This window comes from Macrotis lagotis, chromosome 1, assembly GCF_037893015.1.
Source record: "Macrotis lagotis isolate mMagLag1 chromosome 1, bilby.v1.9.chrom.fasta, whole genome shotgun sequence".
NCBI classification, from domain to species: Eukaryota; Metazoa; Chordata; class Mammalia; order Peramelemorphia; family Peramelidae; genus Macrotis; species Macrotis lagotis.
In genome coordinates, this window is record NC_133658.1 from 345,116,077 (window position 1) to 345,141,834 (window position 25,758).

At 36.8% G+C, this 25,758-nt stretch overlaps 1 protein-coding gene across 4 annotated transcripts in view; it reads left to right on the forward strand.

The window, feature by feature from the left end:
* Window positions 1-25,758, forward strand: part of EFCAB8 (EF-hand calcium binding domain 8) — a 115,968-nt gene that overhangs the window by 82,549 nt on the left and 7,661 nt on the right. For all 4 annotated transcript variants that reach the window (XM_074211886.1, XM_074211887.1, XM_074211890.1 and 1 more), the window contains 3 exons: window positions 17,082-17,303; window positions 20,404-20,556; window positions 22,403-22,571. In XM_074211886.1, the coding sequence (XP_074067987.1) occupies window positions 17,082-17,303; window positions 20,404-20,556; window positions 22,403-22,571 (544 nt within the window). The remainder of the gene's footprint in view (window positions 1-17,081; window positions 17,304-20,403; window positions 20,557-22,402; window positions 22,572-25,758) is intronic.

Below are 25,758 nucleotides of genomic sequence, written 5' to 3' on the forward strand. Positions count from 1 at the left end.
TGAATGTTTGTAAGTATGCTTGTGTATCTGGATTATTTCTTTGTATGACTGGATATTTATATATGATTATGTGAGTCTTTGTGTAACTGTGAGAGGCTCTATATCTTTCTATGGGTTTGTGTTTGTCTCCATGTGTTTATATCTATCTCTAGATGGCTCTTTTACTGTGTTTCTATTTGATTTGATATGTATGAAGTTCTGCTGTGGTTGAACGTATGACTATATGTAAGGCTGTGTTGTGTTTGAGTGAATGTGACTATTTGACATTGTTGTGTGGTTGACTTTTTGTGAGTGACTGCATGTGAAGTAGGGCTATGTTTATGTTTGTGACTTGATAGATGTTTTAGACTGCTGTGACTGTGTGTGTATGTGATTTGTGAGATGCTATAGTTCTGTGTATGCTGTGGTAGTTTGCTCCTCTATGGTTGTCTATGACAAATGTGTGTTATGTTGGGTTGTGGTTGTGTATGTGTGACTGAAATCATTCTGTGGTTGTGTAGGAGGCTCTTCTGTGATTATGTATGACTTGATGTGTTAGACTGCACTATAGTTGTGACTGTGTTATGGCTACATGTGTAGCTACGTGAGATTGTCTTATGGTTGTATGTGTGTGTGTGGTTGTTCTATGGTTATATATATGACTTGATATATTAAGGCTGTGCTATGGTTGTGTGGGTCTCAATTGATATGTTAAACTGTGGTTGTGTGGAACTCAGTATACATGAAACTTTTGTGATTGTGTGACTATGAAGTCATGCTATGGTTATGTGGTCCTCTGTTGTTGATAGGATTATTATTATTTGGGTTGTGGTTGTGTGTGTGTGACTAAAATCATTCTGTGGTTGTGTGTGAGGCTCTTCTGCGATTATGTATGACTTGATGTGTTAGACTGCGCTATAGTTTTAACTGTGTTATGGCTGCATGTGTAGCTACGTGAGATTGTCCTATGGTTGTGTGTGTGTGTGTGTGTGTGTGTGTGTGTGTGTGTGTGTGGTTGTTCTCTGGATATATATGTATATATAATATACATATATATGACTTGATATATTAAGGCTGTGCTATAGTTGTGTGGGTCTCAACTGATATGTTAAACTGTGGTTGTGTGGGACTCTCAGTATACATGAAACTTTTGTGATTGTGTGACTATGAAAGTCATGCTATGGTTATGTGGTCAGGTCCTCTGTAGTTGATATGATTATTATGATTGTGTGTATGACTATGTTAAGCTGGGTTGTGGGTATGTGGTGACTCTGAGGTTGTTTTGTGGTTGTTTGAGACTGTTGTGGTGTTGGGTATGGCTATGTGAGACTGGACTGTCTGTGCATGCAATTTGATAGCTGTTTTAGGCATACATGTGGCTATATGTTGCTGTTGTATGCATGAACATATAAAATTGTACAGTAGTTAAGTGTATAAAACTCGTGTGGCACTTAGTATATTTGAAACTATTCTGTGATTGTATGACTGTGAATTTGTGCTATGCTTAAGTGTGTGATGATTTTTGAGTCTGTGTTGTGGTTATGTGTGTGACTATATGTGAGGTTTTTCTCTGGGGGTGTGAGACTATTGTGATTTTGACATTATGAGACTGGATTATATTTTAGGTGTGTATGTGTTTTGTTGAGGTTGTGTATGATTGAGATTGTGTGTGTTTGTATCTTTTATGGTTGTATGTGTCTTGATATGTTTATTAGGTTATACTATGGTTGTATATGTGACTGAGATATGTACCTTGTTATGTGTGTTAGACTCTGCTATGGTTGTTGTGTGATGATTTTCTGTGGTTATATGATATTTGTGAGGTTCTGTGAGTGTGTATGATGATTTGTTGTGAGACTTGGAGTTTGGTGTGTGTGACTTGTGAAGTTGGTCTGTGGTTGTGTGGTTGTGTGTATGGTGTGTGTGTATGTTTGTGTGTATGTGTGTGTGTGTGTGTGTGTGTGTGTGAGAGAGAGAGAGAGAGAGAGAGAGAGAGAGAGAGAGAGAGAGAGAGAGAGAGAGAGACTTAAATAGACTTAATATGCCTTTTAGGTTGTGCTATAGTTGTGTGGGATTTATGTGCAAGATGTAAGAAGCTGTTCTGCTGTTGTCTTGAGTAACTTCATGAATGAGGCTATGTTGTAGTTATGTGTATGACTTTGAAATTGTGCTATAATTGTGTGGAAGATTCTTCTATAGTTGTAGATCGATAATGTGAAGTTATAATGTGATAGATTGTATTAATTTGTGTGAGGCAGTTTTGTGGCTGTGTATGTGACTATGTAAAATAAGCTGGATTGTGTTTGACTTAGAATGTGTGTTAGACTCTTCTATGACTATGTTGGAATCCATGTGAGTTTATCATGGTTGTGTGATTCCATGTGTGAGGCTATGCTATGGTTGTGTATGTGACTGTGTGTATGTATTATGGTTATATAGGACTATGTATGAAACTTGTGGTTTTGTGTTTGACTGAGGTTCTGTGATTGTGATTGTTATGGTTTTATTGTATTTCTTTGTATGACTGAGGTTATTCTTAGTTTGTGTTTTTGGTGTGTGACTATGTGAGGTTGTACTATGTGTGTGTGTATGTTTGACTTGATATGTTTTAGTCTATTCTGTGGTTTGTTTGTGACTGTTGTGATTATGTGTATGGGATGTCTTTGAGATGAGATTTAATATGTGTATACTACAGTTGTTACAGTGTTGTGGTTGCACGTGTGAGACTATTGTAGTTTGTAGTCTGTGATCCTATGAATTTGGAATGTGGTTGTGTGATTTATTGTAGTCTGAACGACAACATGAGAGGTTGAACTGCTTTTGTGTGACTTGATATAGCTGTTGAGGATTTTTTTGATTGATATGTGTGAGGTTGTGTTATGATTGTGTGTTATGACTGTGTAAGACTGCTGTGGTTTTAGATGACTATGTGATAGTGTATGGATATATGCATGGAATTGTGTAACTGTTGTGGTTTTGGGTATATGTGTAATTTGGGTGTATGTGAAGGATATGTGTAATCATTGTGGTTTAGGATGTATTTTATGTGAGGTTGGGTTGCATTTCATGTGTGTGAGCTGATATTGTGCTGTGATTATGTATGATTATTTGTTGTGGTTGTATGTGACTATGTCAGATCTAATTATAGTTGGTTGCTATAGTTATATTGTGACTGAGAGATTGAACTATGGTTGTGTGCATGCAAAGTTCTTCTGTGGTTGTGTGTCTGACCTGATATGTGTGTAAGACTGCTTTTCGGTTGGACTGTGTGTATGTATGACTTGATATGTTTTAGTCTATATTGTGGTTTGTGACTGTTGGGATTATGTTTATGAGATTGTATTGTATATATATATATATATATATATATATATATATATATATATATATATATACAAAACGTGTATATATTGTAGATGTGTATATATGTGCATGTGAGAATTTTTTGTGACTATCTTGACTTGATAAGTATATGAGAATATGCTATGTTTGCATTGTGATTGAGAAAGATTGAACTGTGGTTGTGTGCATGCAAAGATCTGTGGTTGTGTGTCTGACTTGATATGTGTATAAGACTGCTAGAATTGTATGTGAGGGTCTTCTGTAGTTATATGATATGTCTGAGGTTGTTCTATGATTGTGTATGTGACAGTTTGTGGAAATGTGTGACTGAGGTTCTGTGGTTAGTGTGTTGGGTGTATGATTTGATAAGTGGCTTAGGTTTTTTTGTGATTATGCGGAACTCAGAATGTATGAAGTTTTTTAGGTTATCTGAGTGACTATGAATGAGGCTATGCTGTGGTTATATATGTGTGAGTTTGTGTGAAATTGTACTAAAATTGTGTGGAAGGGTCTTCTGTGATTGTGATATGTGTAAAACTATTGTTATTGTGCATATGATGATGTGTGAGGTTATTTTTTGACTGTGTATGTGCCTTGATATGTATATTAGGATGGCCTGTGTTTTCACTGTTTGCGTGACTTAATATGTATGTTAGACTATGCTGTGATTATGTTGAACTGAATACATATGAAGCTATTATGTGATTGTGTGATTCCATGTTATTGTTGTATGTGTGAAATTGTGCTATAATTATATGGAAGTGTTTTCTGTGTTTGTGTGATACCTGTGAAGCTGTACTTGTTTGTATGAGTATATGTGAGGTTGTTTGTGGTTGTATATGTGTATTCACTTGGGCTGTGTTTGAGTGACAATATATGTTTAGATTATGCTGTGATTGTTGGATTCAGTATATATAAAACTATTATGTAGTTTGTCTGAGGTTATTCTATGGTTGTGTACATGACTTTGTGAGAAGTTGTGCTGTGGTTGTGTGTGTGAGGGTTTTGGGTGGTTTTTGATGCTGTGTATGAAGTTGTGCTATGATAGTGTATATGACTGCATGAGATTCTATTGTAGTTGTATGACAGGGTATTCTTAGTTTGTGCTTTTGGTGTGTGATTATGTGAGATTGACTATGTGTGACTATTATGTGTGTATGTTTGACTTGATATGTTTTAGTCTGTGCTGTGGTTTGTTTGTGACTGTTGTGATTATATGTATGAAATTGTGTATGAGATGTATATGTGTATGAGATCGTGTATGAGATGACTATTGTGATTATGTGTATGAGATCATGTATGATATGTGTATGAGATGTGTATGTGTATGAGATCATATATGAGATGACTTGTGATTATGTCTACAAGATGTGTTTGAGATGAGATTTAATATGTGTATACTATTGTTGTTACAGTGTTGTGGTTACACAGTAGTTTGTGGTCTGTGATCTTATGAATTCGGAATGTAGTTGTGTGACTTGATGTGTTTGTGTGTTTGAGTGACTTGATATGTGTATTAGATTATGCTAGTTGATTGCATGACTGTGAAATCATGCTATGATTGCACATGACTGTGAGAAGTTGTTTGCATGAGGGCTTCTGTGGTTTTGTGTGAAGTTGTTCCAAGATTATGTATACGAGTATGTATGAGACTGCATTGTGGTTATGAGACTCTTGTGAGATTGTTTTTTTAGTTTGTGTGATTGTTGTGGTTTTTGATGTATAACTGTGAGATTAAACTGTGTATGCTGTGGTTCTGTGGAACTGTTTTGTGCTTGTATCTATGACTCTGTGAGATTATTTTGTGGTTGAAGATGAGTGAAAGTTTTCTGTGGTTGTGTGTTATTTTTAATATCAGGCTGTGCTATGATTGTTTATGATTATTGTCATATCATTGTGATATCATGATGTAATGTCATGTGTGATTTGATATGTGTAAGAGGTAGCATTATGGTTGTATAGGACTCAGTAGATATCTTAGACTGTGTTGTGATTGTGTGGGACTCAGTATATATGAAATTATTCTGTGATTGTATGACTGTATGAAGTTATGCTATGAATGGGTGTGTATTTTGTGGTTGTGTTATAATATTATGAATTTGTATTGTGAGTATATTACTGTATGAAACTGTACTGTAGTGCTTGTGTGTCACTTTATCTGATACTATGCTATGTTTGCATGTGTGACTTTAAAGTTGAACTGTGGTTGTTTGTGAGGGTCTTCTGTGTTTTTATGTGAGATTGTGCTGTGATTGTATGTATCACTGTGATGTCATTCTTTGATTGTGTGTGACTGAGGTTATTATTTGTCTATATGTGTAACACTGAGAAGTTGGGCTATGGTTGTAATATGACTTGTGTGTTTTATGTGGAGCTTTTGTGTGTGACTCCATATTTATATATATGTGTGTGTGTATATATATACACACACACACACACACACACACACACACACACACACATATATGTAACATTATGCCATGATTTTACTTGTGATACTTTGCTATGGTTGTGTGGGACTTAAGATGTGTGTTTGGCTATGCTATGGCTGTTTGACTTAATATGTTACTGTGCTAAGATGCATGAAAGCTCAGTATGCATAAAACTACTCTGTGGTGGTGTGAAGCTTTGCTATGATTGTGTATGTGACTGTGAAGCTGAGCTATGGCCATACATATGACTATGAGGTTTTATGGTTTTCTGTGAGACTATTGTAATTTTGTGTGCAGCTTTAAGGTTGGATTATATTTGTGTGTTTAACTTGATGTGTATGTTAGACTGTGCTGTGGCCTATTTGTGAAGGTGTTCTGGTTGTATATATGTAATGGTATGAGTGTGCTTTGGCTATGTTGTGTGAGGTTCTTCTGCGGTTGTGACTGACATGTGTGTTAGACTGTTCTATGGTTGTGTATTACTCTGTTTCTGAATAAGATTGAGATCATGTTTTTGGTGTTTGTAGGTGTGAAGCTTGTGTGAGTGTATATGACTTTGATATATATCTTAAGTTGTGTTATGATTGTGCTTGTGTGACTTTGATGTGAATCTTATGTGAGAGCCAGTGCTGTGATTGTATATGTGAAGATGTGTTGTGAGTCTGAGATTGTTCTGTGATTGTCTGTGTGACTGTAAGATAGTGTCATGATTATATGTGTGAGGTTCTATGGTTGTGTATATGTGTGACTTGATATGTGTGTTAGACTGTGCAAAGATTGCATGGGACTAAGCAGGTGTATTAGTTTGTGTTGCTATTGAATAGGACTTGCATATGTGAGACTATTCTATAATTATGTATGACTTTGCATAAAATTCTATTATGGTTGTGACAGAAGGTCTTCTATGGTAGTATGATTGTGAAGCTATGTTGCAATGTGTATGACATAGTTACAGTGTATGAAGATTGGTGATATACATATGTGTGTGACTATGTGTGAACTTTTGTGCTAATGGTATATACAATTTATATGTGTATTGGTTGGGACTGTTTGAGTGATTTAATGTGTATGTAAAACTGGTACAGCTATGTTGGACTCAGTATGTATGAAGTGTTTTTTGTATGTGTCACTTTATCTGTGATACTATGCTATATTTGCAATGTGTGACTTTGAAGTTGAACTGTGGTTGTTTGTGAGGGTCTTCTGTTTTTGTGATATGTGAGATTGTGATATGATTGTATGCATCACTGTGATGTTATGCTTTGATTGTGTGTGGCTGTGAGGTTATTTGGTTGTTTGTGAGACTATTGTGGTTTTGTGTATGTGACTTAAGATTTTGCTTGACTGTGAGACTAGCATATAAGGCTTGTCTGTATTTGTATATGACTTGATATATGTGTTAGGCTATGCTCTTGTTATTTGTGATTGTGCTGTGGTTGTATGTGTGATCAGATCATACCATGGTTGTGTGTGTGTGTGTGTGTGTGTGTGTACATGAGATTCTTCTGTGTATGTCACTTGATATGTTAATGCTGTGCTATGGTTGTGAACTCAGTGTGATACTGAGCTGTGGTTATGTGTGGAACTCAGTAATATGAAATTTCTGTGATTGTGTGACTATATCAAGTTATTCTGTGGTTGTGTGTGAGGGTCTTTGGTGATTGTTGTATGATGTGTGAATGGGTATTTTGATAGTATGATTTGTGAAGCTATGTTTTTATGTGTATACCATGAAATTGTTCTGTGGTTGTTTGAGATTGTTGTGATATGGGGCATATGATTCTATGAAGTTGAACTTTAGCTGTGAGTGATGGTCATCTTTGATTTTATGATATGTGTAAAGTTGTGCTATGATTGTGTGTATGACTGTTAATTATGATTGTGCCTATATAAATTCTGTGGTTATATAAAATTTTTATGTTTGATATTGTGCTGTGGCTATGCATGGGAGAGTCTTCTGTGGTTGTTTGACTTTGTGTTAGGTTATGCTATTGTTGTTTTATGTTTGAAATTGTGCTGTGGTTATATGTGAGAGAGACTCTTCTGTGGTTGTGTTTGACTTGATGTGTTTGTTAGGTTATGTTAGTGTCTTAGTTTTTTGTGGCTTTGTTATGGCTGTGTGTGTGCATGTGACTCCAAGAGATTGTACTGTGGTTGTGTGTGCCTTGATATTTGAGTTAGACTGTGTGATTATGGTGTGACTCTTGTGTTCTGGTTGTGTATGTGTGAGACTGTGAGTCTCACATGAGAGAACATGCTTTGATTCTATATACGAAGTTAATCTATGATTGTATGTGCCTTTGTGTGTGTGTGTGTGTGTGTGTGTGTGTGTGTGTGTGTGTGCCACTCTTGTTTTGTGGTTGCGTGAGGCTGAGATTCTACTATGTTTTTATGTATGTGTATGAGACACTTTAATAGTTTGTGTGACTTGGTATGTGTTTTAGACTCTTATATTTTTGTGTGGGACATTGTTGGGGTTGTGACTTATGAGATTATGATATGATTGTATGTGAAGCTCTTTTGTAGCTGTATATAATTTGGTATGTGCATTAGACTGCTGTTTTGTGTGGAACTCTTGTTCTGTGGTTGTGTGTGGCAATGTGAGATTGTAGTTAAATGTGATTTGTGAGATTCTGATGTGGTTGTGTGTGAAACTCTTCTGTAGTCATGTGTTATGATATGTTATGGTTGTGTGTGAGCTCAATATGTAGTTCTCTGTCTTGTATGATTGTATGTGAAGTTATGCTGTGGTTTTATGTGAGTCTTCTGTGGTATTTCAGACTATTGTGGTTGTGTGTGAGATTGTTGTGGTTTTTTGAGACTATGTGAGGTTGGCTGTGGTTGTGTGAATGTGTGTGTGTGACCTGATATCTATGTTAAATTGTATTGTGGTTATTTGTGATTGTTGGGAGTGTGTGTATGTGTGACTATGAAATGGTGCTGTGGTAGTATATGTGAGTTAATGTTGTATGTGATTCCATATCTGTGTTAGGCTATCCTGTGATTGTTTGACTGTTTTGTGTAAGATTGTATTGTAATGGTGGATGTGACTTGATATGTTTGTCAGGCTGTTTAATAGTTATGTGACTTAATTCATGTGTTAGGATTGCTATGCTTGTGTGAAACTCAGTATGTATGAAACTGTTCTTTGGTTATACAGTTCCACATGTGAGATTGTGCTGTGTTTGTATGATTTTTTATGAAGTTGTGCTATGGTTCATGTGAGTATTGGGTGATGTGTCAGGTTTTTCTGTGATTATGTGTATGAATGTGTGAAGTTATTCTATGATTATATGTATGCATGACTGAGGTTATATGTGAGACTGGTATGTTTGACTGATTGTATGTGGCATTGAATATGTATGTAACTTGATATGTATGTTAGGCTGTGCTGTGGTTTTATACTGTTCTATGATCTGATTGTGTGACTACATGAAATCATGCTATGGGTGTGCATATGTGAATGAAGCTCTTCTATGGTTTTGTGTGACTTGATGTGTGTAAGATTGTGCTGTGGTTATGTGTGACTCTTTTCTGCTTGTATGTGTGTGTGTGTGTGTGTGACTGACTGTGTAAGATCATGCTATGGTTATTGTATTGAGCCTCTTGTGGTTGAGTGTGATTTGATGTGTGTTAGTTTATGCTGTGCTTGTGTGTGACTGGGTTATAAGTGTGACTGAGATCATGCTGTGCTTGTGCTACAGTTGTGTATGAGGGTATACCATGATTTTGTGATGTCGGATATGTCTGTAAAATTATATTGTGTTTGTATGTTTAACTATGTGAGGATATATGCTTGTATTATGCTATATATGTTAGACTGTCCTGTGGTTGGGTATGAGTCTATGTTCTTTTTATTTGTGTTATTATATGAGATCATACTGTGGGTGTGCATGTGTGTGAAGTTCTATGATTGTGTGACTTGATATGTGTTAGATTCTACTGTGGTTTGTGTGATTCTTTGTTGTATTTGTGTGTAATTGTGTGATTATGATTTGATACATGTGTTAGGCTTTCCTCCAGTGCTTCTGTGATTGTGTGATTCAACATGTGAAGATGTGAGGCTATGCTGTGGTAGTATGTGATTTTGTATGAAGTTGTGCAATGGTGGTGTGTGATGATCTTCCATAGTTTTGTGGTGTTAGATATATCTATATCATCTATATCTATATCTATATCTAATCTATCTATATCTATCATCTATCTATCTATCTTTCTATCTTTCTATCTATCTGATGCCAAACTGTAATTGTATGCATGATCATGTGAAGCTGTATTGTGTTTGATTCTGTGAGGATAAATATATGCATGAATGTGCATGTACATGCATGCCAGGCTGTCCTGTGGCTATGTGTGATTCTTTGTGTCTATGTTTATGTGTGGGTATGTGAGGTCTTTCTGTGGTTGTGTGTGACTTGATGTGTAGTAGCCTCTTCTGTGATTCTTTGTGAATCTGTTGTGGTTGTGTGAGTGTCTGTGAGATTGTACTGTGGTTATATGTATGTATGTGAGACTTGTGTGACTTATTAAGTCTTTTAGGCAGTACTAAATGTATGGGAAGTCAATATGTATGAAAGTGTTCTGTGCTTATCTTTGTGATTCTATAAGTGAGACTATGCTGTGGTTGAGTATGTGTGAAACTATGGAGTTTGCTATGATTGTGTATGATGGTCTTCTGTTGATGTTAGGTCTTGAGACTGTGCTGCAATTGTGTGTATGATTTATCTGTAAGGTATCTATGGCTCCAGTGTGACTGAGGTTTTGTGTGATACTATTATGGTTTTGTATGTATGATTGTGAGATTGGGGTAAATTTTGTGTTGGCTTAATATGTTTCTTAGATTGTGCTGCTGTTAAGTGTGATTGTATTGTGTTTATATGTGTTGGAGATTTTGTGTGTGTGTATCCTCCATGGTTATGTGATGTTATATATGAGCTTGTGCTAAGATTGTATGTATGAATATGAGTGAAGTTGTTTTGTGATTGTGCATGTAACTGAGATAGTTCTGTGTATCTGTGAGACTGTGAGATTGTGCTGTGGTTTGGTGTGAGGGGTTCTTTGTGTGGTTGTGTGTCGGTATGACATAAGCATGAAACACTGTTCTGTGTGTGAGACTATATGAAATTGTTCTATGGTTGTATGTCTTGATATTATGTGAAGTTGTGTTATGGTTGTATTTGAGGGTCTTCAATGGTTGTATGATAATATGTGTGAAGCTATGTTGTGATTGGGTGTATGACTGTGTGAGACTGTGGTGTATGTGGTTCGATCTGTATTATTGGGCTGGTCCATAATTGAATGAAACATGGGTATGAAACTATGCTTATGTTGGACTTAATATATGAAGTCACACATGTGACTCCATGTCTGAGATTGTGTTGTGGTTGTGTGGGCAACCGTATGAAGCTGTTGTTCTGTTTATATGTGAGACTGGTGTAGTTTTATGTGTGTGAATATTTGAGGTTGGACTGTGGTCATGTGTTTACTTGTTATCTAAGTCTGTGCTATGTTTTGAATATATAACCGTTAGGTTATTTTGTGGTTATGTTTGAGACTTTGATTTTGTATGTGTGACTATGAGGTTGGGCTGCGATTGTATGTCTGTGATTTGATATGTGTGTGAGATTGTGCTGTTATATGTGACTGAGGTGCATGTTTGTTGAGAGGGTTATTCTGTGGTTATGTGTGACTGTGAGGTTGGACTGTGGTTTGTATGTGACTTGATATGTGTGTGAGACTACTATTAATAAATGAGATTGTGCTGTGGTAATAAGCTTTTCTGTGGTTATCTGTGTGACATGCTATGTTTTAGACTATATTGTATTTGAGTGATTTCCGTAAATATGGAGCTATTCTGTGGTTGTCTGTAACTCTATATGCGAGGCTGTGCTGTGGCATTTTGTTTTGTGTGGTATGTGTGTGTGATTTTATGCAAATTGTGCTATGTTTATGAGACTCTTTTGTAATATATTATATGTGAACTATGCTATGATTGTGTATATGAATTTGTGTGAGACTTTTTGGTGCTTGTGTTTGTATGATTATGAGGTTGGGCTATGGTTATTTGTGTGACTTTATATATTTATCAGGCTCTGCTGTGGTTGCATGTGGCTCTGAGGCTATTTTGTTGTTGTATGTGTGACCATATGAGAGCACTCTCTATGGCTGTATGTAACTTGATATGTAAGACTGTGCTTTGATTTTATAGAATTCCTGTGATTATTTATGTGGCTCCATGTTTGAGTCCTCTCATCTCCTGTCACCTCCTCTTCTTTCCTCTCTTCTTCCTCTCCTCTCTTCTTCTACCCTCTATTCCTGTCCTCTCTTCTTCCTCCATTGCTCTTCTCCTCTTCTTTCCTTTCCTGATATTCTCTCTTTTCCTGTCCTGTTCTCTTCTTTCCTCTCTTTCCCTCCCCTTCCCTACCTCCATTTCTCCCTTCCTCTCTTTTCTTTTTCCCCTGTTCTCTTCCTCTCTTCCTCTCCATCTCTCCTCTCCTTTCCTCTCTTTAGACTTTGTGATCTCATCAGTTCCTTGGGTTCAACTATCAGATGATTCCCAATCTATATATCCAGCCCTAATTTCTTTTCTGAGATCCAGTCTCTCATCATCAGCTGCCTTTTGGGCATTTCTAATTAGATCTGTAATTGTCTGAAATTGAACATTCTAGAAGGGAACTTGCTAGTTTTACCCTTAAACACTACCTTCTTCCCAGCTTTTCCGTTATTGTTGGTTCTACTCTTCACTCAAAAATACACTCACTTCACCCACAAATACAATTTTAAAAAATTTATTTTATTTTTACAAGGCAATGGGATTAAATGACTTGCCCAAGATCATATAGCTAGGTAATTAAGTGTCTTAGGCTGGATTTGAACTCTTGTTCTCCTGACTCCAGGGGTGGTACTCTATCCATACTCTATATACTTTTTTAAACCAACTGTTGTCATTTCTATCTCCACAACTTTTCTCATAGCAGTCTGCTTCTCTCTATGCAGCTACTCTTCCAGTTCAGACTCTATTCTCTCAACTAGGATACCGTAATAGCTTTCTAATTGGTCTCCCTTTCCCAGTGCCTCTTCCTACAAAATTGCCAAAATAATTTTCTGAAAAGTGTTGGTTCAACTCTATAGTTCTAACCATGTCACAACCCCCCACCTTCATTCAATAAACTCTATGGCTCCCTCAGTACCCCATTACAGTAAAATCCTCTTTCCCGACCTGTTACTTTCCTACTTTATCAGTCTTTTTTTTTAAACATTATATTTTCTTCTATTCACTCTATGACTACACTGGCTTACTGGCTGCCCTCATATTTGTCATTCTTATCTCTGCATTTGCACAGGCACATATATGTATGTAAGTCAGTGGGAATATATATATATATATATATGTTTCTCTCACTTGCTGTATATAACCTTATGTGTATGTAACTGTCAATGCTGTGTGAGGATTTCTTGTTTTGTCTATGATTCTTTTACTGTGTATGGGTTTTTCTGGCTGTGTATCCTTCTGTTTTGTGGTGTATTGCAGCAAGTCTCCTCAGTGTGTGTGGGTATCTTGATGTGACTGTGATTCTCTGGGTTTGTGATTGACTGGGTTTGTGTGCATCTTTGGCTGTGGGAGTCTCCTGTTGTGCATATATGTTACTTGTTTTCCTTTGTGACTTTTTATATGAATGTATCTGACATTTTGGGTGTGTCTCTATGTGTTTTTTTTTGTATTTGTGCCTGGGTATGTATTTTTGTGTGTATTTTTGTATCTTTGTATAATTGCATCTGTTTGATTGTGGTGTGGTGTATAGATTTCTATGAATTGAATAGGTCTTCCTATGGGATTTCTTTGTTTTTTTTGTGGTATGTTACACTGAGTGTCTCTAAAGTGATGTCTTTTTGTAAGTGTGGTTGTGTTTATCTGCTTTTGTCATCTGAAACTGGGAAGATGTTGCCAGGGTGTCACCTGGAAGTTTGTCTGAATATTTAAATTGCATTAGATATATAATGCTGTATAAGTCTTTCCTTACTGATGGAGAGACTGTGCCTGTATAATGTTTGGGGGAGAGAGAGAGAAAGAGAGAGACAGAGAGACAGACAGAGACTCAATAGAAACAGTGAATGGAAAGAGACAGCACTCCAATCTCACTGGACAACTTCACAAAGTATCTTGCTTAGTTAGCTGGAATTCAGGGATATATTTGAGATAATGGCTCCTCAATAGGTCAACTTTTTTCAAAATTCCTTCTCTCTCTCTCTCTGGGCTACTCTTCCTGAGGAGAACCTGAAATTTCATGTGTCTCCCATAGCATGGATTACGGAATAATGATTCTACCAATAGGGAGAGTCTTATGCAAATATCCAGGCTTGAGCCTTGGGTTATACATATATGTTTAGATCTTGTGTATTTATGAGTGTTTCAGTGTATTGACTCTGTGTGTGTGACTATTAGTAAATTTTTTCTCTCTCTGTGCCTTTGAGTATAATGTTGCCTATCTTAGGGCATGTGTATGTGTGTATGTATGTGTATGTGTATGTGTATGTGTATATGTATGTGTATATGTATATGTATATATGTGTGTGTATATGTGTTGGTGTATATGGAATTCCATACCTGGTTTTATGTGTATAAATATCTCTAGGTGTCAGTGTGTCTGGGTGTTTTCTCAATGATGTGGTTCTCTTCCACTTTCTGAATTTTTCTACATCTGTGAATTTGTATCTAGCTCTGGGGATATGCATGCATACATGCATGCATTCATTCATATATACATATATGCACACACTTCTCTCTATATATAGGTTAAATTTATGACTGCTTGGGGTGTATGGATGGATCTAAATATTTCTGGCTTTCTATATTTTGTAGTGCCTTCTTTCTTTTATTTCCTATTTATCCTGTGGATAGTTTGTACACATTTATTTACTTGCCTTTCTCATTAGACTGTGACCTCCTCTAGGGTAGCAGGGACTAGGCATATTGTTTTTTTCTATCTATGGGAATGGGTATCTCTGTGTCTGGATATTGACATTTATGTATCTTTGTCACTGCCTCAGGGTTTGAGCATATCTGTGTGTATGACTCTCTGGGGATGTGTGTATTCTCTGAATAGATGAGTCCGTTGGATTTTTGTGTGTCTTGTGTCTCTGTGTATATGGATGGTGCCAGTTTTGTCTGTCTGTCCATGTAAATATGTTTGTCCAAGACTGTGTCTTATGTTAACATGCATGTACTTGTCTCATTGTGTTTTAGTGTGCATGACTCTAAATGTATATATGACTACAGGTGACTCTTGATGTGTCTCCATGTTATATGTTTGCATATTTTTCTCTGACTGTATGCATCTCTTGATATGATTGCAGATACATGTCCTTCTCTTTTTTCTGTATGTGGCGTATATGACTTTGTGTAGATCTGTACCTGCTTTGCTACACTAACTTACATGGCTGTATATATGTCTTTTACGGTATGTGTGGTTTATGTGGCTCTGTTTATGAGTGTATCTCTTACTCTATGTTTTACTTTGTGTATTTGTACTCCTTGTGATTTGTGAAGCTGTGTGTGCCTCTCTCTGCACATGTGTGTATGTGTGTTTGGGTATGTATGTATGTTCTCTTTCTTGATGCATGTGTGTCTGTGGGAATGTGTATACCTCTCTATGTGACTGTGAATGACTCTCTGTATATATGACTCTGTTCCTTCTTTGCTGACTGTGTGTCCATATGCTACCATGTGTTTCTTTGTGTTTGTCTGTATCTTTCTTTTGACATGTTTCTTGTATGCCCTTCAACCTATGTGTAACTTTGTCTTTGTGTTTGCTTCTCTTGCCACATTTGTGGCTATGTGTATATATGTGCATCACTTGAATATGTGGCAATGTGTATTTCTTACTGAATATGTGCTTTCTGTATATATGAGCCTCTCTTACAACGTGTGTAGCTATGACTATGTTTGTGTTTCTCATGCTCTGTGTGTATTTCTTTTGCTGTGTGTATGATTGTGTTTCTGCCTACCTTGATACATGTGCAAATTGTTGTGTATATTTGTGGTCTCTTTTTATTTCTTTCTGTATGTGTATCTGTGTGTCTTGATTCATATATAATAATGTTTAGGCATGGCTCTCTTGTGGCATGTCTGTCAGTGTATCTCTTTATTTTTTTGGCATTTAGAAATACTTTATTTTTTCCAATTTCATGTATTTATAGTTTTTAACATTTTTAAGATTTTGCATTCCACATTTTTTCTTTCTCCTTTCCCTACTACTCCCCCACCAAGATGGTGAGCAATCAGCTATAGGTCATACTTGTGCAATCATCTAAACACATTTCCACATTAATGATGTTGAGGAAGAAGAAGAATCAGAACAAAAGGGAAAAGTAACGAAAAAACCCAGAAAAGTGAAAATAGTATGCTTCCCTCTTGCATACAGTGTTCTGCTTCTGCTCACTTAGCATCAGTTTGTGTAAATCTTTTTCAGGTTCTTCTGAAGTTCTCCTGTTCATGATTTCTCATAGAACAATTCAGATTCATATAGCACAATTTGTTTAGCCAATCCCCAGTTGATGAGGATATGCCTCTCATTTTGCATAGTGTCCTTCTTGCTGAATGTGACTTTATGGCATGTGTAGATGAATGTATATTTCTCTTGCTGCATGGGTGACTCTGTGTGTGTGTGTGTGTGTGTGTGTGTGTGTCTGTCTGTCTGTCTGTCTGTCTGTCTGTCTGTCTCCCTGGGTGTGTGGCTCTTTTTATGTGTTCTTCTCTTATTAGTTGTGTTGTGTAGCTTTTGTCTTTCTCTTGTTGCATAGGTGGCTATTTATTTGTATTTGTTTCTTTTGCTGCTTTTGTGGCTATTTGTATATTTATGCTTCTCTTCCCTGGATTTGTAGCTGTGTGTGTTTGCATTTATTATGTGACTATGTGAATAAACTTCCCTTGTTTTCTTTGTGTGCTTCTCTTGAGCTTACGTATGTATGTGGTTTGTATAGCTGTATATGCTTCTCTTGCTGTATATGTGGGAAGTCCTGAGTATGGTTGTAACTCTTTGCTACATGTGAAGCTGTATGTTTACCTCTTGCAGGTTGGGATTTGTGTGCCTGTGTGTCTCACTGATTTGGGCTGTGTAGCTACTTGCATATATGCATCATTCTTGCTGCTTGTATAGCTGTATGTATGTGTGTCTTGATGTTTGCATGAATTGTATGATTATATGACTTTACCTTTCTTACTGTAGTAGGTGTATGTCTCTCTCTGTGTCTGAGTCACTGCCACAGGGGCTTTGACTGGCATGAGAGAGGCAGCAGATACCCTCAGCTAAGAGCATTTCTCCCTTGCAGATCATTTTCTTGTCCTCCCGGGTTCGGACTCCTCAAACAGCCACCCTTCTGAGCAGTACAGGCAATGGTTATATTTATGCCTGGTCAATTCATGACAAAGGGGGCTTGCTGGGAAAATTTCAGCCAGGGGGTAATCAGTATCCGGATTCAGTTGTTAGTGCCATGATCAGTGATGAAAAGGACTGGATCCTAATAACTGGGGACTCCAAAGGGCACCTCAAGGTAAGTGTGGGGTCTCTTGTTAGGCTGAGAATTAATTTTATTCTTGCCAAGGCTAATGCCTCCTCATGTGCCCTCAATTTTGTTCATTCATTCATTCATTCAGACAACCATTTTTTATTAATCATTGTACTAGACTGGAGACCTAAAGGCAAAATGAAGATTGTCCTCAAGGGCAAGAATTGTTTTTGCATATATATATATATATATATATATATATATATACATATATAATTATATATATATATATATATATATATATATATATATATATATATATTCTCATTGTTTACTTAGAACAATGCTTGGGGATAAAATTTTGTTCATTAATTTAATACAAAATAAGTATGAAATACACCTTGAGTTGATTAAAGGGGGGGTACATTAGTTACTGGGCAGGGGGTAGGGTGGGCAAAATAGGCTGTAACTGAACTGAACCTGGAAAGAAGCTAGGGATTATGAAGCAGAAATCGGGAGGGGTTTGCATCCTAGGTGAGGAAGGCAAAGAGACAGGAGATGAAATCTTGAGTGAAGGCAACAGTCATTGGAATGTTTAGAAAGAAATGCAGGGTGAGCAAAGAGGTGGTAAGTAGAATAAGACTGAAAAAGGTAAACTGGAATGATTGTGAAGGGACTTAATTGCCAAATGGAAGAGTTTATATTTATTCTAGAGACAAGTAGGAGCCTATGTAGCTTCTTCAGCACTAGAATAGCATGATGAGACCTTTACTTTAGGAGCATCCTTTTGGCAGCTGTTTAGAAGACAGATTAGAGAAGGAAAAGACTTGAAGCAGGAAAACCAATTAGGAGTCTTTTTTACATAGTTAGGGGGAGTGATGATGAGGATCTAGATTGGAGAATTGATGTGTGAGGGGAGAGAAGGAGTCAGGTGTGAGAGATATACAGATTTAAAATGAGAACAGCTAATAACTGGCAGTTGATTAGGCAGTTGAGGCACACAGTGTATAGACTGGGCTTGGAGTTGGAAAGTATGAGTTCAAATCCCACCTTAGACATTTTCTGACCTTAGGCAAATCATTTAACTTCTCTTCGCTTCATTTTTCTCAGCCATAAAATGGGGATAAAAATAGCATCTATTGGTTGCAGGGTTTTTGTGGAGATCAAATGAGATAATATTTGTAAAGTTCTTAGTACAATGCATTTAGAATGCTTCTAAGAGGAACTCTAGAGATGTTTGTTCCCTCCCTCTCCCTTCTCCCTTGCAACCCTAGGAAAGTCACTTCATTTCTCTCTCAGGTTGGACTGGACAGCTGCTGAAGCATCTTTTATATTTTTTTCAAGGCAATGGGGTTAAGTGGCTTGCCCAAGGCCACACAGGTAATTATTAAGTGTCTGAGACAGGATTTGAACCCAGGTACTCCTGACTCCAGGGCCGGTGCTTTATCCACTGTGCCACCTAGCCGACCCTTGAAGCATCTTTTAAATTTGAATCTGATTTCCACCAGGTATGTTTATTGGCCCAACCTTTTCTGCCTCAGTTGTTTCTGCTGATAAGGAGTAAGAGCAGATAATTGATGAGGGACTGAGAAAAGTGATATAAACCAGATTTGAATTCATGGAGATAGTCTTAATTGACACCAGCTCACTTAACTGCTTAAGCAGGCTGATAGTTTTTTTTTTTTTTTAGGTTTTTTTGCAAGGCAAATGGATTAAGTGGCTTGCCCAAGGCCACACAGCTAGGTAATTATTAAGTGTCTGAGGTTGGATTTGAACTCAGGTACTCTTGACTCCAGGGCTGGTGCTCTATCCATTGTGCCACCTAGCTGCCCTCATAGGTAAAATTTTTTTTTTAATCTTCTTTTAAAAAGATTATTTATTTAAAGCAATGGGCTCACTCAGCTAGGAAATTAAATGTCTGAAGTCAAATTTGAACTCAGGTCTTCTAGACTTTAGGGCCGCTGCTCTATCCACTGTGCCATCTAGCTACCCCCCCCCCCCCGGCTGTTAGTTTTAAAGGTTTGTTGATAGTGTATTGCTGGTTTGCATTGAGTGCTTCTGGATGTGAATGTATTGTTGTTATAGTTACTAGTAACATGTTTTGTGTGTAGTTTGAATGTGTAGTTTTTGAAGTGCTTGTCAGTTGATATTGTGCATTGTGCTAAGTCTATTGAATGTATTATTGATGTACATTTCTCGTGAATGACACCTTTAAGATGATTACTAGGAGCTGAGATTACTATCATTAAGCTTTCAAGGGCTGATGTTTATTTTGCTGCATTTTATTGGATTTGGAAGAATTTAAGTCTTTCCTCAGTGATTTTTCAAGAAATTTTAAAATGTTTAGCCAGTTTTTTTTTAAGAGAGCAAGGCTTCTAGGTAACTCCTTTTCAAGTGTTCTTAGCTCCAAGGATTTTCAGACCTTACCTGAAGGCAAACTGTTCATAGTAGTATTGTTTGACCTTGTCCTTGGAGGTAGGGAAGTTGAGGGAAGAATCATCAGAAAAAGCCAAGCATGACATGGAGAAGCAAGGAAGGAGGAAAAAAATGAAAGAACTGATCATAATAGAATTTAGGCTTGCAGGGAGATACCATATTAGCCAGTTTTTTTTTTTTTTTTTTAAGAGAGCAAGGCTTCTAGGTAACTCCTTTTCAAGTGTTCTTAGCTCCAAGGATTTTCAGACCTTACCTGAAGGCAAACTGTTCATAGTAGTATTGTTTGACCTTGTCCTTGGAGGTAGGGAAGTTGAGGGAAGAATCATCAGAAAAAGCCAAGCATGACATGGAGAAGCAAGGAAGGAGGAAAACAATGAAAGAACTGATCATAATAGAATTTAGGCTTTCAGGGAGATACCATATACTGAACTCTACCATGGTAGGTTGAGTTGATGATATTAAGTATTTCCATTTCTCAGCAACAGAAAATCTGATTCATCTAGCTGCTATCCTTTCTCTTTGGTTAACTACTTTATTCCCTAGCCATGAGACTTATAATTGGGATCTTTTACCGTTTGTTCAGAATTATGACTGGAGCTTTGAAGATTTGGATTTGAGGAGGGAAAGGGAGAAGGGAAAGGGTTTGTGTAGTTGAAACCTGTAGTGAAAATGGATTCAAGCAGGATTACTAACCCAACCTCTGTTCTAGATCTGGAACATCATGGATTACTGTAGACTGGTCAGTGAACAGAAGACATCTCCTGACTGGGAAGAAAGACATACAAAGGATAACATTTACCAGAATTTAATTCCTAGAGATAATCTAGTGGAACTGCAACAAGGTCCCCTGGAGACTGAGGAGGTAGGAGGGATTCTGGATAAATATTCTCCTGAGTCCCATTAATAGTAAAATATTTCAAGTCCCATTGAAGTGCTGTGAATGGGAATAGGAAGGGGTGGGTGAGACTCTAGTTCCTTTATATTTCATGACCATTTGCCACACATCTATATTTATCTATTTATCTGTTTGTCTATCACTTTTCAAACCTTAATGTGTTATATAAATGCTTGCTATTGTTATCATTATTATACATACTGAATTTATCAGTTAACAGGCATGTATTTTTTCTCTCTTGTCTCCCTTCTCCCTTCCTCCTTTGAGATGAGGAAAACAAAATCCTTTTGAGAAATACACATTGTCAAGCAAAACAAATTCCTACTTAGGTCATGCTAAAAATGTATCTTGTTTTGCATTTTTAGTCTATACCTTCTTTGTTAGAAAGTCAGCATTCTTCATTACTACCGGGAATCTTGATTAATCATTACATATTATCTGAAATCTTTCAAAATTGTTAATTTTTAAATTATTTTCTTGGTTTTACTCACTTCATTCAATATCATTTCACTAAAGTCTTCTCATGTTTCTCTAAAAACCTTCCTTTTTGTTATTTATTACAATAGTATTCCATCATTTATTTGGCAATTTGCTCAGTCATTTCCCCAGTTGATGGGTATTACCTGTATAGTTTACAAATTATCAGTTACAGAGATTCTGTTAACCAGACTTTCTGGATAGGAATCTATACCTATGGAATGAATCATAGATTCCTGAAACTGAAGATGGAAGCCTGAATGACTATTTGTAAATTGAACTTTTGTAAGTTGAATCTTAATTTTTCTATTGACTAAATAAGGGCAGCTCAATGGAGCTGTGGATAAGAGGTTCTGATCTGGAATCAAGAAGACCTGAATTAAAATCTGAACCTCAGGCACTTGATAGCTGTGTGACCCTGGGCAAGTCCTTAACAACTCTGTTTGCCTCAGTTTCTTCATCTGTAAAATAGGGATAATAATACTTCCCTTCCGGGTTGATGAAAATCAGGAGATAATAATTAACACTGTGACTAGCTCGTAGTAAGTGTTATGTAATGTTAACTATTCTTATGATCATTATGGAATATTTTTCAGAGCCTTGAGTTTCTTGATCATTTGTCAAACATTTATGAATTCTCTATTGTATGCACATTATCCTTTTCTAGCCTATCAAGTGGTTTGTGGGATGAGAAACCAATGCATATTAGAAAAAGAACCAGGAATCAGAAAACTTCAGACCTCCCATGAGGTTCTAGATGGTATTCACTAACTTTGGGACTTTGCCTGAATCACTTAATTCTTAGGAAGTCTCATGTTGCTCATCTGTTCGATAGCAATGGGAAACCTGGCTCTATTTTATGGAACTGTGAGGATCCAGTTCTAGATCAGTTACAAAAAATGCTTTATTAAGTATTTTTAGTATGCTTCAATAAGGTAGTAATGCTGTTGCTATTTGAGGATCCTCCAGAACTGGCTGGTCCTAGGAAAGTTTTTTGAAATATGAATAGTTTCCGGCATTGTGGCACATGCTTATAATCCCAGTTGTTGGAGAGACTGAGACTGCCTCTTAAATTTAGGAATGCTGAGCTGCAGTGGGCTGTACAGATCAGGTATGCATACAAAGCTTGGCATCATTTTGAGGAGCTCACACCTAATTGATAACTTCTTTAAATCAATGCTAAATTATGCATCATTTTTTTTTCTAATTAAAGGGACTCATCTCTTTGGGCTTCTATTTTCCCCATCTGTAAAACAGGGCATTGGAGAAGGTAATATTTAAGGACTCTTGTATCATTATTGTTCCATGAAACATCAATTTGATCTGTCTCCTATAGGTCATTAGTGGCCAAGTCATTACCCTAATCCCTCCAGAGCTCCTGATCTCCTGGCAGGCTCATGATAAGGGTGTGACTGATATTACCTTTGAGGAAAGTTTCCACGTGATCATCAGTGCTGGGGAAGACTTTAATGTCAAGGCCTGGAAGATCTCTGGCGAGGCTATAGGTATGAATACTTTTGGGGGTATCTTTTATTTTCAATTAGCAAGCATTATATTTTATCTTACTTCCCTCAAAAAAAATAGAAAAGAAGAAAAATAAGGCCCTTATAACAAATATGCATAATCAAATAAGACAGCTTCCTGAATTGGTTATGTCCAAAAATGCATATTTTATTCTGCATCTTGAGTCCATCACTTCTTTGTCAGGAGGTGGGTGGTATGTTTCATCATTAGGCCTCTGGTATCATGGTCACTTCATTGATCAGAGATCTTAATTCTTTCAAAGTTAAGAAACTAATAACTTATCTCCTGGTTCTGCTTGTTTCATTTTACATCAGTACATCTAAGTCTTTTCAGAATTGTCTGAAACCATTTCTTTTATCATTTCTTAGGGCACAACAATATTTCATTATATTAATGCACTATAATATGGGTCCTTTTAAAATCTTAGTTGTATTTGTCAATTTCCTTAACTCTATTCTTATTAGAATAATTGTTGCTATGTCTATGGTACAACCCTGATATGAAGCCATATTCTATCAGTGTTATATGGTGGTGAATAATCAAGTCGTAGTGCATATATTCACATAGTCTGCTCCTGCCCCCCCAAATTAAATTTATTCAACTCTTGATTATCAGTTTCAATGACCAGAAGACCATTAGTATAAGTAATTGGCCTCCCCCTTCCCTCTAGTCTATCCTGCCTAAAAGCATAACAAAACATTCTTTACCCCCAAGAATAATCCCAAACAAAACTATTAAGAATAACTCTAGATGAAGCCAAAGTTATTACTATTTTTCTTAAAAGTGAGTTGTATGTGTGTAAGGGCTTCCCTTCTTAGTTAAAGTCTAAGGGGCATTTTACATGTGTAGGACATTTTAGCATTTTCAAGAAACTTTCAGATTTATGACTTTGCTTCTTACAACTTTTTGATGACTTTGTGGTAGGGATTTCCCAAATATCCCTGTTGAACTCTACCAGGGGAGGGCAGATATTTCAGAGGCCAATGTGTGTTGTCAAAGATAGCTGGGGTTTGGTGTGTGACCCTACATAGGAAAGTTTAGGGTTTTATGTATAACTGCTGTATACTTTTAAACATATCTTGTCTGTCCTCTCTTTCATAATGTAATCATTGTAGCAAAGTGGTAGTAGCATATTTTAAATAATGAGTAGAATTATAGTTGGGATTGAAGAATTTGTAGCAGACAGCAGGAACCAATTTCTTTCCTTCCTCCCCCCCCCCCCAAGGAGTTCAGATTTTGATGGGGAGTGGGATGGAGAAGCTTCTCTTTGTAGTCCAGAGAATTTTCAACTTTCCATTTCACCTCATTTCTAACCTAAAAAAATTCATGAAACTTAGCAATGTAGTTTAGTTAGAACACTGCACTGAGAGACCTGAGTTCTACTCTTGCCTTTGTTGTCAGCTCTTTTTCTGTTGCATCCTTTCTATCTTTCATTTCTTCTTTTAAGATTATCAAAATGTAACAAAACTTCTCCCAGGTGACTCCTTATAAGACCTCTGATAACATTCATGTTCTTAGGGGATGTTTGCATTATTCCTTTCTCAACTCCCTTTACAATTAGAAAGCAAACTCTTTATTCTTGTAAAAGCAGGACCTCATTGCTTATTTTGTTTTCTTTATGTTTGTATTTCAAAGTTTTTATTAAAATCTGTTCTTTTTTTTAATCAGGAATGCTTTAAATTCATTTGATAAAAAAAATCTATTTTCCCCCTTATAGCATGATACTCAGTTTTTTAGGGATAAGTTATTTTTGTTATAAGCCTCTTTTTAGTCTTTGGAAATAACTATCTTTCATCTCTCTCTTTATCGTGGTAGCTGTTTTAATTTTATGTTTGAGGTGTATTGGTACTTGAACTCTTGCTTTCTGACTACTTGACATTTTTTCTTTGACCTGGATTTGTCTGGGTTTTTCTATGATATTCCTGGATAATTTCATTTTGGGGGTTTTCTTTCAGAAGATGATCAGTGGATGCCTTCTGTTTTCACTTTTCCCTCTTGTCCTAAAATGCCTGGAAAGTTTTCTTTGATCATTTTTTTTAGGTTTTTTCAAGGCAAATGGGGTTAAGTGGCTTGCCCAAGGCCACACAGCTAGGTAATTATTAAGTGTCTGAGACAGGATTTGAACCCAGGTACTCCTGACTCCAGGGCCGGTGCTTTATCCACTATGCCACCTAGCTGCCCTCTTTGATCATTTCTTGAAACATTATATCCAACTCTATTTTTGGTCATGGATTTCAGATAGTCCTATGATTCCTAAGTCATTCTCCTTGAACTGTTTTCCATGTAAGTTGTTTTTGAAATGAGGTTCCTTGCATTTCCTTTAATTTTTGTCTTTTGACTTAGTATTTAGTTAGTATTTCTTGTTTCCTGGAATCATTAATTCCATTCTGATTTTTATAAGGTCTTTTACCTAAGAAAAGTTTTGTACCTCATATGATAATTTGTTAATACTCTTTCCTCTCCAATTCTCCTTCCTTTCCCAATTTTCCCCTCTATAACTTATTTCATTTGTAATATAATTTAAAAACTCTTTTAAAAACCTCTTGCATCATTTCTTCTTGTGATCTTTTGAGCAAGAAGATCTTGTGATCTTGTGAGCAAGTTGTGTTTTTCTTTGAGGCTTTGCTTTGTGGCTTTGTTGGAATTTTTTCTTCTTGTAAGTTTGTGTCTTGGGCATTTCAGCTTTAACAATAGTTCTTTGTCTTTGTTGTTTATTCATTCTTCCAGCAATCTACTTAAGGTAACTTGGTGTTTGCTGACTTGGTTGGGAGCTCTTCAGTCCTGGCCCTACTGGAAGACACCCTCTATCCACCTTCCTATAGCTGTCCCCAGTAGGATACTAAGTCCATGATCTGCCCTTGGTGACCACAGCAAGGGGCTATGGGAGACCCTAAGCGGGTGGCATGGGTTCAGGATTGAGTTTATAAACAGCTCTGAGCCTCTCCATGCTGCTGTCTTAGCTCTGGACTCTGATGTGTTGAATCCCTGTTCTTAGTCACTCTGGGAAAGACCCCATGCTACTGGTCTAGATTCTGGACCATGTGATATCTGGGATTCAGGCTGTTGGTACTGGCCTAGCTTAGAGCTCTGGGTATTGGTTCCATAATTGGTGTCCAATCATGTTCTATATTTCCTGTTTCTGGTCATTTGTCTGTAGGTTGAATTTTG